This window comes from Glossina fuscipes, unplaced genomic scaffold, assembly GCF_014805625.2.
Source record: "Glossina fuscipes isolate IAEA_lab_2018 unplaced genomic scaffold, Yale_Gfus_2 91, whole genome shotgun sequence".
Taxonomy (NCBI): domain Eukaryota; kingdom Metazoa; phylum Arthropoda; class Insecta; order Diptera; family Glossinidae; genus Glossina; species Glossina fuscipes.
In genome coordinates this window covers 163,399-177,376 of record NW_023998445.1, presented here as the reverse complement: position 1 = coordinate 177,376, position 13,978 = coordinate 163,399, and the positions used below count along the sequence as shown (strand labels likewise).

Here is a 13,978-nt window from a genome sequence, read left to right as displayed (position 1 = left end):
ACTGCGTTCTCAAGAAATAAACACCTGGTGACTAGATACAGACCAGAGTTGCTTCATTTAATTTATTTGCAACTTTTGGATATTAACACGAATTTGCAGTAAATTTTATTGAATAGTGGCAATCCTTGCTGAGAAAAAACATTTTACTTTTGTTTACGAATGTTATCATAAGAAGATGAATCAAAGGGAATATAGTAAAAACAAATGGCAATTTTGTGCTTTAACAAAAAAAAACAATGTTTAAACAAATAGAATAAATTATATATTTATTATATACATATATATATATTCTCCTTTGCACACGGAGAAGCAAATTAAAGTTATCAATCTAAAAATTGATTATTTCCCTAAAATGTTCGTTGAAAATGCAATGGAACGCATTAGAATGTGTGTGATTTACCAATTAGTGATATTAATAAATTATGCTAAAATATAATTCTTTATAAAAGCAGAGCAATTATTCATAAGCCTGAAATAAAAAGCTTTGAAACGAAAGTGAAATCTTCTCTAGTTGACAACGTGTTAAACATTACGATAGTATAGCTTCGTCGCTGATGTTAGAGACGCGTTCTATTAATATGCATTTTATTTTCCACCAAACGTTAATTAAATTTTAACCGGTACGTCCGCACGGAAAATATGAAACAACTAAAACAATTTTCAGAGCGTTGAAAGGAAAATTGTTGGAATCAAAGCCGACAATAATAATAAAATCTAATGTTCATTGTCAAAAAAATAATAAATATTAATAATTCCGCGGGTGCATTTAATATATAAAAAATTTTCCAGCAAATCTATTAATGTATGCTGATTAGTTTGTATCATTATGCGTTATCATAAGATTTTAATCATAGCTGGATTCCTCATAATCTGGACTTTCGTATTTTATTATTTTATGCTACGTAATAGCATAGATTTTCCCCTTCCCGAAAATGATTATCGACGTAAGATGATGTTTAAAAAAATAGAAAATCAAGTAAAACAAGAGCTTAAGAAGAGTGAAAAGCTAACAAACACAGTTTTACGATATTTGAAACTAAATTATCCATCGGAAGTTAGCAGCAATAAAAAACAAGAATCTCAAACACCTCAACAGAAAGACCAGGCGCCACAACTGCAATTAGTTGGAGTAGTTCCTCTTACCGACAAGGAACAACAAACAATTATGGGTTTGGTTGAACCGCCAGAGCAAGAACAGAATCATTTGGAATTACCTCATGTTGAAGCTACAATAAGTCACCTGAAAGATGGCCAACCCATAATACCCATATTAGTATTAGCCTGTAATCGTGTATCTATAGCGAAATGTCTCGATAATTTAATACAATATCGTCCTAACGCGGAACAATTTCCTATTATTGTTTCTCAAGATTGCGCCGATGAAGCAACTCGTAATGTTATCTTATCCTATGAACCGCAACTTACTCTGGTTGAACAACCCGATCAATCAGATATATTTGTACCACCGAAAGAGAAAAAATTTAAAGGTTACTATAAAATTTCTCGTCATTATAGCTGGGCTTTGAATTATACCTTTAGTCAAGGTTATGAATATGTTGTAATAGTAGAGGATGATTTAAACGTAGCTCCAGACTTCTACGAATATTTTTTGGGAACACATCATTTGCTTAAACAGGATCCATCATTGTGGTAAGTATTTTTCGGAATGCTTTTAATATCAACTAATTAAAATTTGCTATGGCTTCAGGTGTATTTCTGCTTGGAATGATAACGGCAAAGCTAAATTTATAGACGTTTCACATCCAGATCTATTATATCGTACTGATTTCTTTCCTGGATTAGGATGGATGCTAACTAAGAATCTCTGGCAAGAATTGTCGGTGAAATGGCCGAAATCGTAAGCGAAAACTAAGTCTTGCACATATGGTCACACTCTGTTTAATATATACATATTTACAGTTTCTGGGATGATTGGATACGACATCCGGAGCAACGAAAGGATCGTGTTTGCATTAGGCCAGAAATCTCACGTACCCGTACTTTTGGAAAGATTGGAGTTTCTAAGTAAGTAAGAGGGAGTACCTTCATATCGAACTTTCGTAGAGAGATAAATTTCGTTTGAATTTGAAATGCTGATCTAATTTGTTTCATATTGCCACAGTTAGGGGGAAAAACATGTATATCATAACTCCAATTCTACAAATATAGAAGAATTATTTTTTGACCTTACTTTTTAACGCCAGCTAGAGATAACGTAGTGATAATGAACGCTTAAATTGAAAAAAACAGAAAAACTTTTGCACCATATGTATAATAACAATATATATAAACCATATGTTATAAACATGTAAACCATTCGAACCATACATATATGTAAAATATATATATGTATATTTATATATATGTATATGTAAAAAAATATTTCATATTATATATATATATATTATAAAACGGGAAAACTTAAAAAAAACTTAAGAAAAAAATTTGTGAAATGAATGAACATAACGTACATAAATAAAATTGGATGGAAAAACTACATAAAGATGAAATGATAAATAAGCTGAATAAAAGATCAGCTCAAGATTACCTTCTTCCTAACCGCCATCATATGACACCGTTGTAATAATTATTCTAAATGGCCAGAGCGGATCAGACACACGTCCTTTCAACTAACCAAAAAAAAAGAAACGAAAGAATGTTTTATGTCTATATCGTTATCAAGAGACTCTTGTTGCCATTACAAAAGTAGTTTAAACTAAGTTGGAATCCGACAAAGCTCTTATGTCAAAAAGGCATATATGTTATAAACATTTATAACCTATTTATTGTATTTTGAAGAAATTTTTTTTGTCAGAAGTTAGTTACAGTTTTACATTGTACTGAATGTGTTGACAGGCTAATAGGGGAAGATTACATTCAATTATCCCACATATTCTTTTTTTTTTGGCGACCTATCGTCTCTCTCTCTCTCTCTCTCTCTCCCTCTCTTTATATATATCACTTTTATAATCTTCTAAAGATTATTAAAATAATTTTTCTTTACAGTGGTTTATTTTTTGATAAATATTTACGTTACATAAAGCTTAGCGAAGAATTTGTACCGTTTACTCAATTAAATCTCAGCTATTTACTAAAAGTAAGTGGAAAAAATTGGAAAAAAAACTTATAATTTATTCTTAATTTATGTTTGAAATAATAATTTTAAAAAAATTTTTCTTTTAGGACAATTACGATAATACTTTTTTGAAGAAAGTTTACACTCTTCCCATTGTGACATATGATGAATTGCGACGTAGATTAATTAGCAAAGATGGTCCAGTGCGTATACAATATATAAACAGAGAACAATATAAGCGTATAACCAAAATGTTGGGTCTTATGGATGATTTTAAGGTAATAATTAAAAAAAATTAATGAGAAAATTATTGTCGCGTTAAGACAAAATTCTATTATCTATCGCCTGAAAAACTTCGGTTTTGTTGTTGTAATTAGACCTATACAGCGGACATTTATATTTTATAATGATATATTATTTAGCATTAGGACGCAATTATATGAAAATGTGAAGTGTTTCAATATCTTTTGTAAATCTTTGAAATGCAAACATGCACACGAACAGTGGGGCAGTGTTACAATGTCCTATCTTAATCTGTGTGTCGAAACAGGCACGTCGACCGCAAAACTGACAGATGAATATGACGTTATTAACTGCGTTGCATAGGCTGTCCAGCGGTCCATTCCAAAATTTTTATTACATCAATTGAAGGAACCTTCGTGTTTTTATATAAAATTATATATATATATATATATATATATATATACATATATTGGTGGAAATTAAGAAGAATATACGATTACAGAATGGCGTTATTTGCGAAGTTCTTAGTAGGAGAATTTTAGTGTTAATAATAGGTACTATCTTGATTAATTGGAAGCTTCAGTTCACGTTTCTTCCTTTTTTATATTTTAGTTGTTGAGGAGATATGCGGTGTATACATGTAACAAGTTTAGGGGCCGAAAGAAGTCGGAAACGAAAAATAAATAGAGAGAGGCTTCTATTTGGTTGTGTGCCTAAGCGTTAGCCCTTTGCCGACTGAACACTAACTATAGTTATGATCAAATATGCTCTAGCGCAATGAGATTAGAACCCTCGATCAACCCTCGAAATGCAGATGCCATATTTTTCGGACTATTAGACGCACCTTTTTACATAAAAAAATGGACTCAAATTTTGGGTGCGAAGTTAACATTTAAATGTATTTCCAAGAAATCATCTTTAAATTTGTGGTACTTGAGATTCGACAACAATAGTTCAGGTGAAAGTCATATGAACGGTGACATTAACGAGACGACAGATAGTACCGAGCATGAAAACGAAGTGAATATTGCTAGTACGAGCTATGTTAACAATAAATAAAAATTCTGATCTGACAGTAACATTAAAATATATTTTTCTAAACATCATTTTATAAATTGGAAGTGCGTCTTATAATCCGAAATATACAGTATAAATTTCGAATGCGTTTTTTGAGTAATAACGGGCAACGTTTGCTTCGCGAAACGTGGCGTAAACTGATCTCAGATTGCTGACAAAATTAAATGCAGTTGTTTTGTTTAGGTTTAGGCGACCACGGAAATTTAATGCGTTCGTCTATTCGAATTTAGCTCTACAGGCTATTTGCGCGCAAAATGTAGCCCTTTCATAAAATTTAATCATTTTTGAAGCCGTGGGGCTTTTCAAAATTAACGTACTGAACAGCCCTTGATGTATACGTAAAGTTTTGCAATCTCCTGATCATATTTTATTCTATTCTGTTCTAACGAAACTACGGCAGTAACCGTCGCTTAGAATATCCGATGTTGAAAATCCTCAACCGTTTGTCCCCACATTGCCGGTTGCTAAGGCAATAGCGCGAGAAATTTGGCTAAAATTCTTCGATGAATTCCAGTTTACTGATGTAGATGCTGCTATGATTTTGACGAGTTTATTTACTTATCTCTTTAATGAGGGAATTGTTTGCGTAGCCGCCAATAATCGCCATCCTAAGCATCTCCACAAAGATAGGTTGCAGCATAGCAACTTTCTTTTCGTAGCAAAAGACTTTAAAAGAAATTGTAAAAAAAAAGCTTACGATTTAACCTCAAACATATTCCAGGCATAAAAAAAAATCGTTATATTCAGACTTAAATGAAATAAGCGCATCTTTGATGATAGATATTAAAAAAAACTATAAAAAAATATAAAAACACAATTTATTTTTATTATTTTTATATTTATATATATATGTGTTATATATGTTTTTTTATTAATAGAGTGGTGTACCGCGCACTGCCTATCACGGCATTGTATCATTCTTTTATGAAAAACGACGAGTCTATTTAGCGCCGAATCTCAATTGGAAAGGCTACGATCTATCATGGAGCTAACAGAATTTCTTCGCTTTAAGTTTAACGTAGTTTGTAAACGAAGGGATAAATAAAAACGGGATTTAATTTAGAATCAAAAATACAATACAAAAAAGCAAATAATGCGTCTAACATGATTCCTTGATATATAATTACTGTAAAACAAGCAGAGTTTTATGTAAATTAAATTATAAATTATATAGAATTGATTTGTAGACAGTGAAAAAAAAAGAACAAAACGAAAGAGAAGATAACCAAATATTTAGCTTAGAATTTTAGTTATAATTTCATATATATATATATATATATATATAGTTTTTTATTTTTTATTTTTTTTTTTTTTTATTTTCTGTACGTATCAAATCTCATTTATATTAATTGAAAAATCTCAAAATTTGAATTTAACCTAAGCCACCTAAAAAAAAAAAAGAAAAACTAAAAACTAGAAAACGAAGAATCTACGAAAAATTAAATAATATTTTAATTACTTTGCAATGACAATATATTATTATATGTTTGTATGTATGAATGAAAACAATGCATTGTAATTTATTTATCTAAATGCAATGTATGCATCCAAAGCCTGACACGCAATCTTTTTGATATTAATTGTTGTTTAAAATAAATTCATAGAGATATTATGAACTATTAGTTATAATTGTTTATAAAATCTTATATATACAGACACCGAATACATACACACATAAACTTAAAAAGGAAAAATAATTACAAGTTACATCAGTTTATTATATTCATTATTATTTTTTGTTTTTATTATTATATTAGCGCAAACGTTAACTGTGTGATGATTATGTTTAACATTTACTTTTTTCTTTTTAAATGCATATTCAAATATTATATTACCCCATCCCGTACTCCGCCCCCACCTCCAAAACAAATAGATATTATTTATATATATTAAATATTATTTTAAATTTGATTTCGTGTTAATTGTGAAACAAATTATAATCAATCCATTGAGTGGAATATAAAATAATTGCATTAGGTTGACTTGACAACTTAGTGATAACCATTCGAATGTAGAAGAGTTTTTAAATAAGCTTAGCTTATATTGATTAAATTTAAAAAAATTGGTCAAAGCTCTTTTGAATCGTTTCAAATCAATCTTATGATCAGAGCTTTAAGTTCCACACTAACTTCGTTCAATATTGGGCTTCCGCACTTTAATCAAAAGTCCTAAACTCCAATTAACTTTATTTAATCAATCCATAGACTAATCTATATCTCTATATTGTCTAATATTTTAAGACAAACTTTTTATAATCGTTTGATTTGACTTTTATTAGCGCTATCGGAGTTCAGTTTTTCTCACCTCAATATAATTAAGACTTTCAGCTCAATTTTGATTTAGACTGTCACGAACTGTCCACTTTCTGCTAACCTAGAATAATTAGATTTAATAATATCTGAAAAAGACTATTAGTAGACAATCGGTCGCGGTAAAGTTTCACGATCCCTTCATGCATATATTAAAATTAAATCAATCTTAGCTGCTTGATCCAATTCTTAAATTGTGTTACGCAACTTGCCTTTTATCCAAAGGGCAATCCAAGTCAAAATCGTATGACGTGAAAAGTGATCTAAATACCTTTCGCAGATCTTGCTCAGAAAAACCCATTCCAACAAACTTTACATTTATTTGCCTTTCTTCTTAAGAATCCTTTCTGAAAAGGAATTTTAATCATTATAAGTTGGTTTGCATTGGCTTCCACGGGTACAAAACACCTGCTATTGAATCGTATTCTAAGTTTTTATGTGATAATATATAGATATGAATTTAAGACTCACATAAACAGATTCCTTTCACCATCTGGTATGGTAGCTATATATGTATGAATCTCTCTGTAATAACTAATGTACTCTGCCGTAGAAGCAGTTTCTAAGTAATTGAAAGATAAGAATTCGATTCGAAATAAATGAATGCTTTGCAGAGAAATGAATCTCAATGAAGTTTACGATCATTTACCTTCCAATTATTTGCTTTGTAATGACTTTCAAAAGTGCCCAAACCTGCCGAAAAAGTTCGAACGATGTCTGTAGACACTGTTTTATGTGATAATATCAGCAAAAGTTTAGGAAACTCCCTGAATGCTTTCAATTCAATTGCTTTGGACTTAAGTTCCTTGATAAGTAATTCATTTAATGAATTGTAAGCTATTTAATGCTTTTGTTCGCTAAGAATCTCTATGGCAACTAAAGTTAGACTTATTAGCTCTCTCTCTCTCTCTTTCTTTGCCTCGTTATTATTAACGGGCGTCACTGACAAAATCATATAATATATATATATATGTGTATTTATGTATATATATTTTACTAATAAAATTGTAAAAATTTTATGTATATTGTTCTACTTCTTCTTCTACGACTGTATATTTGTCAGTGTTCAAATTCCTGTATAAGAAGAAAATTTAAAATAATTTTTTTAAAAATTCCAAAAGTATAAATTTTCTCATTTTAATTATTCAATTTTATGAAATGATTTGTAATTAAAAAAAAAAAATTGTTTTTTTTTTTTGTTTTTGTAAAACATTTTGTAAAAATTCTTCCCAGAGTGTTTAATATATGTTCCAAAATTTTGTTAATAAAGACTTTCTATGAAAAACCTGTAAATTGTAATTATTTTCTTATAATGAATTCTTTCTATAATTAAGGCTTAAGGGTTTTTTGAAATTGTTCTAAAAAAACTAAAAACACTATAGTGGGCCAAGTTCAACTATTTAAAACCCTACACACTCCTCTATTCATATAACGAATTTTCAAAATAAAGCCTTCTATGGAAAATGATTGAGAAAATAACCCGATCCGGATCATTTTGAATGGCGTTCGTTCTTGGGCTAAAACACTTCGGCGTACGAAATTCTATCAAAATATCTCGAATATCTGTGGGTCGAACACAATAAATTAAGGCGGACAGCCGGACAGACATACTTAAATCAGAGTATATCTGATCTTGCATGTAAATACGATAAAATATCTTACATCTTGTTGCGATACTTTTTCACGTCCATTCCAAAATGAAGACATGGCATTCTAATTGGCAATGTAGACTTTAAAATCCGATTATAATAACTAAAAAAAACAAGTAAAAAAAAAAAATAGTGCGACACGTTCCGTCATTAAATGCTCTATCGCCTTCGCTTAACACAGTTATTCATCGAATGACGTTTTAAAATAAAGTGTTATATGAGAAGTGCTCGAAAAAGTGAATCCATCCGAACCATTTTCAATAGCCTTCGTTGTTAAGACAAAATATGATAGTGTGTATATAGATAGAAGTCGAACACAATGAAATAAGACGAAGAGACGAACAATGAGACGAACTTGCTTAAAACAATCCAGAAAGTGACACTGATTCGGCCAGTATAATAAACGGTGCGTCTATTTCAAAGCCTTCTTGGTATCCGCACCTAGCTTTGACACGCAATTGGTGTGGGGTATAAAAATTAATAATTTCATAATTTGCAATTTTTCTATGAATATGAAAAAATCATTTTTGATAGCGTTGCATAAACATTGCTAATATTTCCCTTGGCCAAGACGTTTTCATTGTAAGAAAAATATTATCAAAATCAATTTGCATTGCCATGGGAAATTTTGAATACATGCCAAGAAGACTTCATAAAAAAAACAAAAAATAGTCGCAGAAACCGGTATGTTTTTTACCAATCTATTTTATTAAAACTTTATTACCGAGTTAGGAATTGGTCCATTCAATACCTCATTTAACAAAAGGCAAACCATTGGTAACATTTTCAGGAAATATTTTTAATTTTTATACTCGTCACCGAAGAATGAGGGGTATATTCGTCTTGTCGAAACGTTGGCAACGTCCAGAAGGCGTATATATTGTTGATCAGCATCAAATTGTAAATCGATTTAAGCATATCAGGGTATCCGCGTATCGGTCTGTCGGCTGTCTGTGTCTGTTCTTCTGGTCGCAAAAATGAATCTTTGAACTTCAGATTTGACTAAAACATAGGAACTTCTTTCAAGCAGGTTGGTATTGAAAATGGGCCAAATGGACAATCAAACATATATCAAAAGGAATTCAAAAAGAAAACAAAGGAATTCAAAACAAACAAAGGAATTCAAGAAGAAAATGAAATTGTTTACAAATCAAAGAAAATGTTTTCTACGCCAACAACGCCTATGGTAAAGTGGGAACATCGCTCGCTGTCAAAAGGAATAAAAAATTGTATTTTTGCTCATTATCCATAAACTATTACTAGCAGACAAATGTACAAAATTTGAGTCAATATTCTACAAGTAATGCCGTAGTACCTGTACAAAAATAGAAAAAGTTGGCCACGCCTACCTAATGTTATAGTGTATCAAAATTGAATTTTTTTTTTTATATTTTTATGATGCGCAGAAATAAGCTTCAAAAAATTGGTTCTTGGCCAGTTTCAAATTTGGAATGCATGTCCATCTGTCCATCTGTCCAACTGTGTAGTATCTGCGGTAAACATTTTCACGTACGCAAGAGTGAAGATATCTCCTACAAATTTGTAAAAGCATTTGGAAGTGATCTAAACTTTTCAAAGGCCACGCTTATAAGGTCCTCGCGCCTGTGTTTTGAAAAATAAAAGAAATTATTCTCACCTACTCCATGTTATAGAAGATGAAATTTTAATTCTTTTACTTTTTTTGTCTTTTTAGGATAAAGGCGACGGGTATATTATATTTGGTTACGTTCTTAACTGTTTTTTATTGGCTTAAACGATCTCATAAATAATGAACAATTTTATGAAAAGATTACTATGGGGATGGCTAATATTTAATTGGGAAAGAAAGTTGAGTTTTCAAAATTAATGGCGTAGCAGTGTTCATGTGATTGAAAGTAAAAACGCCGTCTTTTTCAAACACAATTTTGAACATGATTTGATTCGAAATCTATGAAGAGACATCTTTTAATGAAAAATTTATCGATTTTCAATATATATCAAAAATAATTTTTTTATTAATACTTAAACATGTGCTTAGTCTACTATTACGCAACAAATCTGTTGTTGAATATTCAAGAAGAAGAAAAACAAGTCTATGAAGAAATTCTCGATATTTTTTGATAACATTCAGATTTATTGAAATATTCATAGGAACTCCAATAATACAAGGTGAAAAAATCATCGACCAATTTTAGCACATCTTCAACTTTACAGAATTCTAGATCTCTTACATATGGCTGGAAACAAGTCTGGAGAATGTACGGTATGCGGGAGAAGCTCCCAGCTTAAGCCGAAGATCGCTTTTTTGGGTTACTTTGACTGGAGCTGGACGAAGAGAGAGAGAGAGAGAAAAATTAAGTAACCATACGTGTGGCTTCAGTTTCCTACATAAACTTCTTTCAAGCCGTGAGGCTTCGAAAACTAGATGAACGCAGAGAAAGAGAGAGAGACATTAACTAACAATATAGATGGCTTTAGCTTTCAAAGTCAAGTCGTGAGGCTTCGAAAAGTAGATAGATGGATGAGGAGAGAGGCAGGATATAACTAACAATACATGCGGCTTTAACTTTCGAAATCAAATCGTGAAACTTCGTAGATTGACAAAGTTTCGGATTTTCACTCATGGTGGTTGCAAGGCCAAGTGACATAAAGTGAAGGCGGGAGAAGTGACATAAACAACATTTGTGGATAGTTTCATTTCTCTCTCTCTCCCTCTCTCTTACATACACATACACACACACACACACACACATTCTCTCTAAAGGCAAAATGGCACTGTTTAAAATCATGAGTTGATTAAAACGCATTTGTCTCCCTTGGACAGATACTTGTGCTTATAGCAAACGAATTGACCCAAAAAATTTAATACGATAGTGCGATGGTGGTTATAAAATCTAATTTGAAATTAAACATAAATTAAAAATTAAAAAAAAAAATTCACATATATTTTTCTCTAAATTTGCTTAAATAGAATTATTTATCAAAATTTAGTGACATAATGTTCTTAAGCCCATTAATCACTTTATATTTTCATAATGCAAAAAAAATTGAAACAAAAAAATTTATTAATAAATTATTGCAATTTGTAAATAAATTATGAAAATAATACGAAATGTATTGTTGTTCTTATTAGAATTTAACTAAAAGCTAAAGAAATCATTTACTTGTGTTTACATATTTTTTTTTCTAACCGATTCATTATTCATCGTCGATTTGTTCACAATCGATTTCACTGCATTCCGAATCACTTTGGCTATTATGAGTCTGACCTAAAGCATTGAAACCGTAATCTGTGCTTAGAGATGATTTATGTTCCAAGAAGTTTGCGTTCGCATCACCGAAAACTCGCTGCAATTCAGCTAAACCATTAGTGGATGGCGGAGTCATTGTATCCGTTTCGTTAACATCGGTTAACGGTAGATTTTGTAAAACATTATATTTGAAATGTAAATAGGAATCTGTGTTCAAGGTCGGTTGACTTTGATAATAATCGATGAATCTAGAAGGCAATGATGACGATGATGATGACGAGGATGGTGATGATGCCATTAAATGAGCATTTGGAGAAGAACGTTGCGTTAGGAAATTACTTGAAACGGGAATTTTTCCATAGGGTAAAGTAAAATTTAATGGTTGACCACGTGATAGTAAAGCATTTCTAGCGCTTTCGATTACACTACTCGAGGCTGATATTGCTGAAGGTGGCGGTGGCGGATGTTGTGCTATTAAGCCAGGCGGACTGCCGTACGCACGTAAATGAGTATTCGCCAGGCCGCCGGTCGTTCCAATTGCCGGATTATTATTATTTAACATAATCGATTGTATGGGCGTCGGACCAGTTGGTGTTTGACTGAATAGCCAAAGACGATCCCCCACTACCATAGGTCGCGCCAGACCGCCCATACCTAGCTGGGCATAATAGTGAGAGGCTAGAGTCTCTACATCGGCAGTGTATTTGCGTTTCCATTTTGTCCGACGATTTTGAAACCAAATTTTTATCTATGAAGATAGAAGTGAAATAGAAAAAGGGAATTTTTCAAAATTATTTGAGTACATTTTGTTCATTACTAATAAAGATTACTTTTATCTGTGTTTATACCCAACACCACCTTGGTACAAGGATGCGGTTGTATGCAACACCCAAAAGAACTTGCGATGGGTGCGGCTTTCCTTATTTTTGATCAAATGACGCGTTTTGGCCTCAAATGCGAACGCTATTGAAAATGCTTCGCATTGGACCACATTTTCGACCACTTCCTACATACAATTTTATTTAAAAAGTCGTTGTATATATAACTTTATGATGGTGCAGGGTATTTAATAGTGGGCCATACTTTCTACTTGTGTTTTCTTCTTACCTGTGTTTCGGTTAAATGCAATTGTTTAGCTAAAGCTGTACGTTTGGCAACCGATAAGTATTTTCCTCGCTCGAATTCGGTTTCCAAAGCTTTAATTTGTGAGGCAGAGAAAGCGGTACGTGGACGTTTCTTACGATCATCTTGAGATCCTAAAAAAGAGGAAGAATATGAACACCGGCGAAATTATATGCATTTACGACTAAACTTGTGATAATCAAACTTACTTATCATATTTTCTTTATCACTTATTATATTTTCTACACTACTTATGGCACGAAAGCATGTTAAGTTTATGAGGATATTTGCAACATCCACGAAGACTTGGCATAGGGGCACCTTTTATTATACCGATAAAATCAGAATCGCTTTCTGAGTCGATTTACGCTTGCCTGTTCGTCTGTCCGTCTGTCTTGTTCTCTTGTGCTCAGCCGTCGCAATTTTTGAGAGATTTTTTATGAAATCTGCTACTCTACAGAGTTTTAACCCAAGGACGAACGCTATTGAAAATGATTCGAATCGAACCCCTTTTTCGAGTAGTACGCACCATTTAATTTGGTGGTGGTCGTGCCAGGAATTGTTAAATATAAGAAACACTTTGATGTGAGATCCATTAGTTATGACAGCATTTGCTGGAAATATTTTTCGATTCTGAGAAAGATTTAAGTTGTTTTTGCAGTGGTTTGAGTTAAGAAAAACGGCGAATGCAACCCTGATGTGTGATCATTTTCTTATTTCCTTATGAGAATGAAGGCAACTAAGTTCATGCAGTTGCAATTAAGTTGATATTGCCACAAGTATACGAAACATTAAACTAATATGTTGCGAACTGATTGAAGAGACCATCGTAAATGTGTAGATAGGTTGACCCTTCCCTTTGTTTCCTTAAAATGTCGGGATTTTCCGTAAGCAAAGTATCTTGGACATAGCCACTGACATTGTTTTATGCAATTTTAATGACAGCATCACTAGTATCATAAAAATCATTAAAGTTTTGAAGATTGGCAACCAATCTGAGCGGTCTTTTTGACAAATGCTGCAAAACAGGTACAAGCGGTAGCATAAACCTCTTCGAGAAAAGAGGAAGAGAAGGAATATTTAAGCTTGGAAGGGCACCTCTATGGTGCTGAAATCGCAGACTAATAGGAAATTTTATATAAAAATAACCGTAAAAACAAGAGTAAGAACAACAACAACGGCAAAAATTGCCACCACAACAAGAAACATTAGCAACAATAACAACAATAGTAATATCGGTAGTGATGGTAGTATAATAAAAAACATCAACAA

The 13,978-nt window shown here is 31.9% G+C and overlaps 2 protein-coding genes across 2 annotated transcripts in view; one reads left to right on the top strand and one right to left on the bottom strand.

The window, feature by feature from the left end:
- The first annotated feature begins 305 nt into the window (after window positions 1-305).
- Window positions 306-5,661, top strand: LOC119638617 (alpha-1,3-mannosyl-glycoprotein 2-beta-N-acetylglucosaminyltransferase). The gene is made up of 6 exons (XM_038035489.1): window positions 306-1,650; window positions 1,709-1,858; window positions 1,921-2,025; window positions 3,007-3,097; window positions 3,184-3,354; window positions 5,275-5,661. The coding sequence occupies exons 1-6, from the start codon at window positions 827-829 to the stop codon at window positions 5,386-5,388; spliced, it is 1,455 nt and encodes a 484-aa protein (XP_037891417.1). The 5' UTR covers window positions 306-826; the 3' UTR covers window positions 5,389-5,661.
- Window positions 5,662-11,531: 5,870 nt separating this feature from the next.
- LOC119638594 (ventral anterior homeobox 1) overlaps window positions 11,532-13,978 on the bottom strand; it is a 9,967-nt gene continuing 7,520 nt past the window's right edge. The window contains exons 2-3 of the mRNA XM_038035460.1: window positions 12,692-12,840; window positions 11,532-12,332 (exon numbers count right to left, since the gene is read on the bottom strand). Of these exons, the coding sequence (XP_037891388.1) occupies window positions 11,532-12,332; window positions 12,692-12,840 (950 nt within the window). The remainder of the gene's footprint in view (window positions 12,333-12,691; window positions 12,841-13,978) is intronic.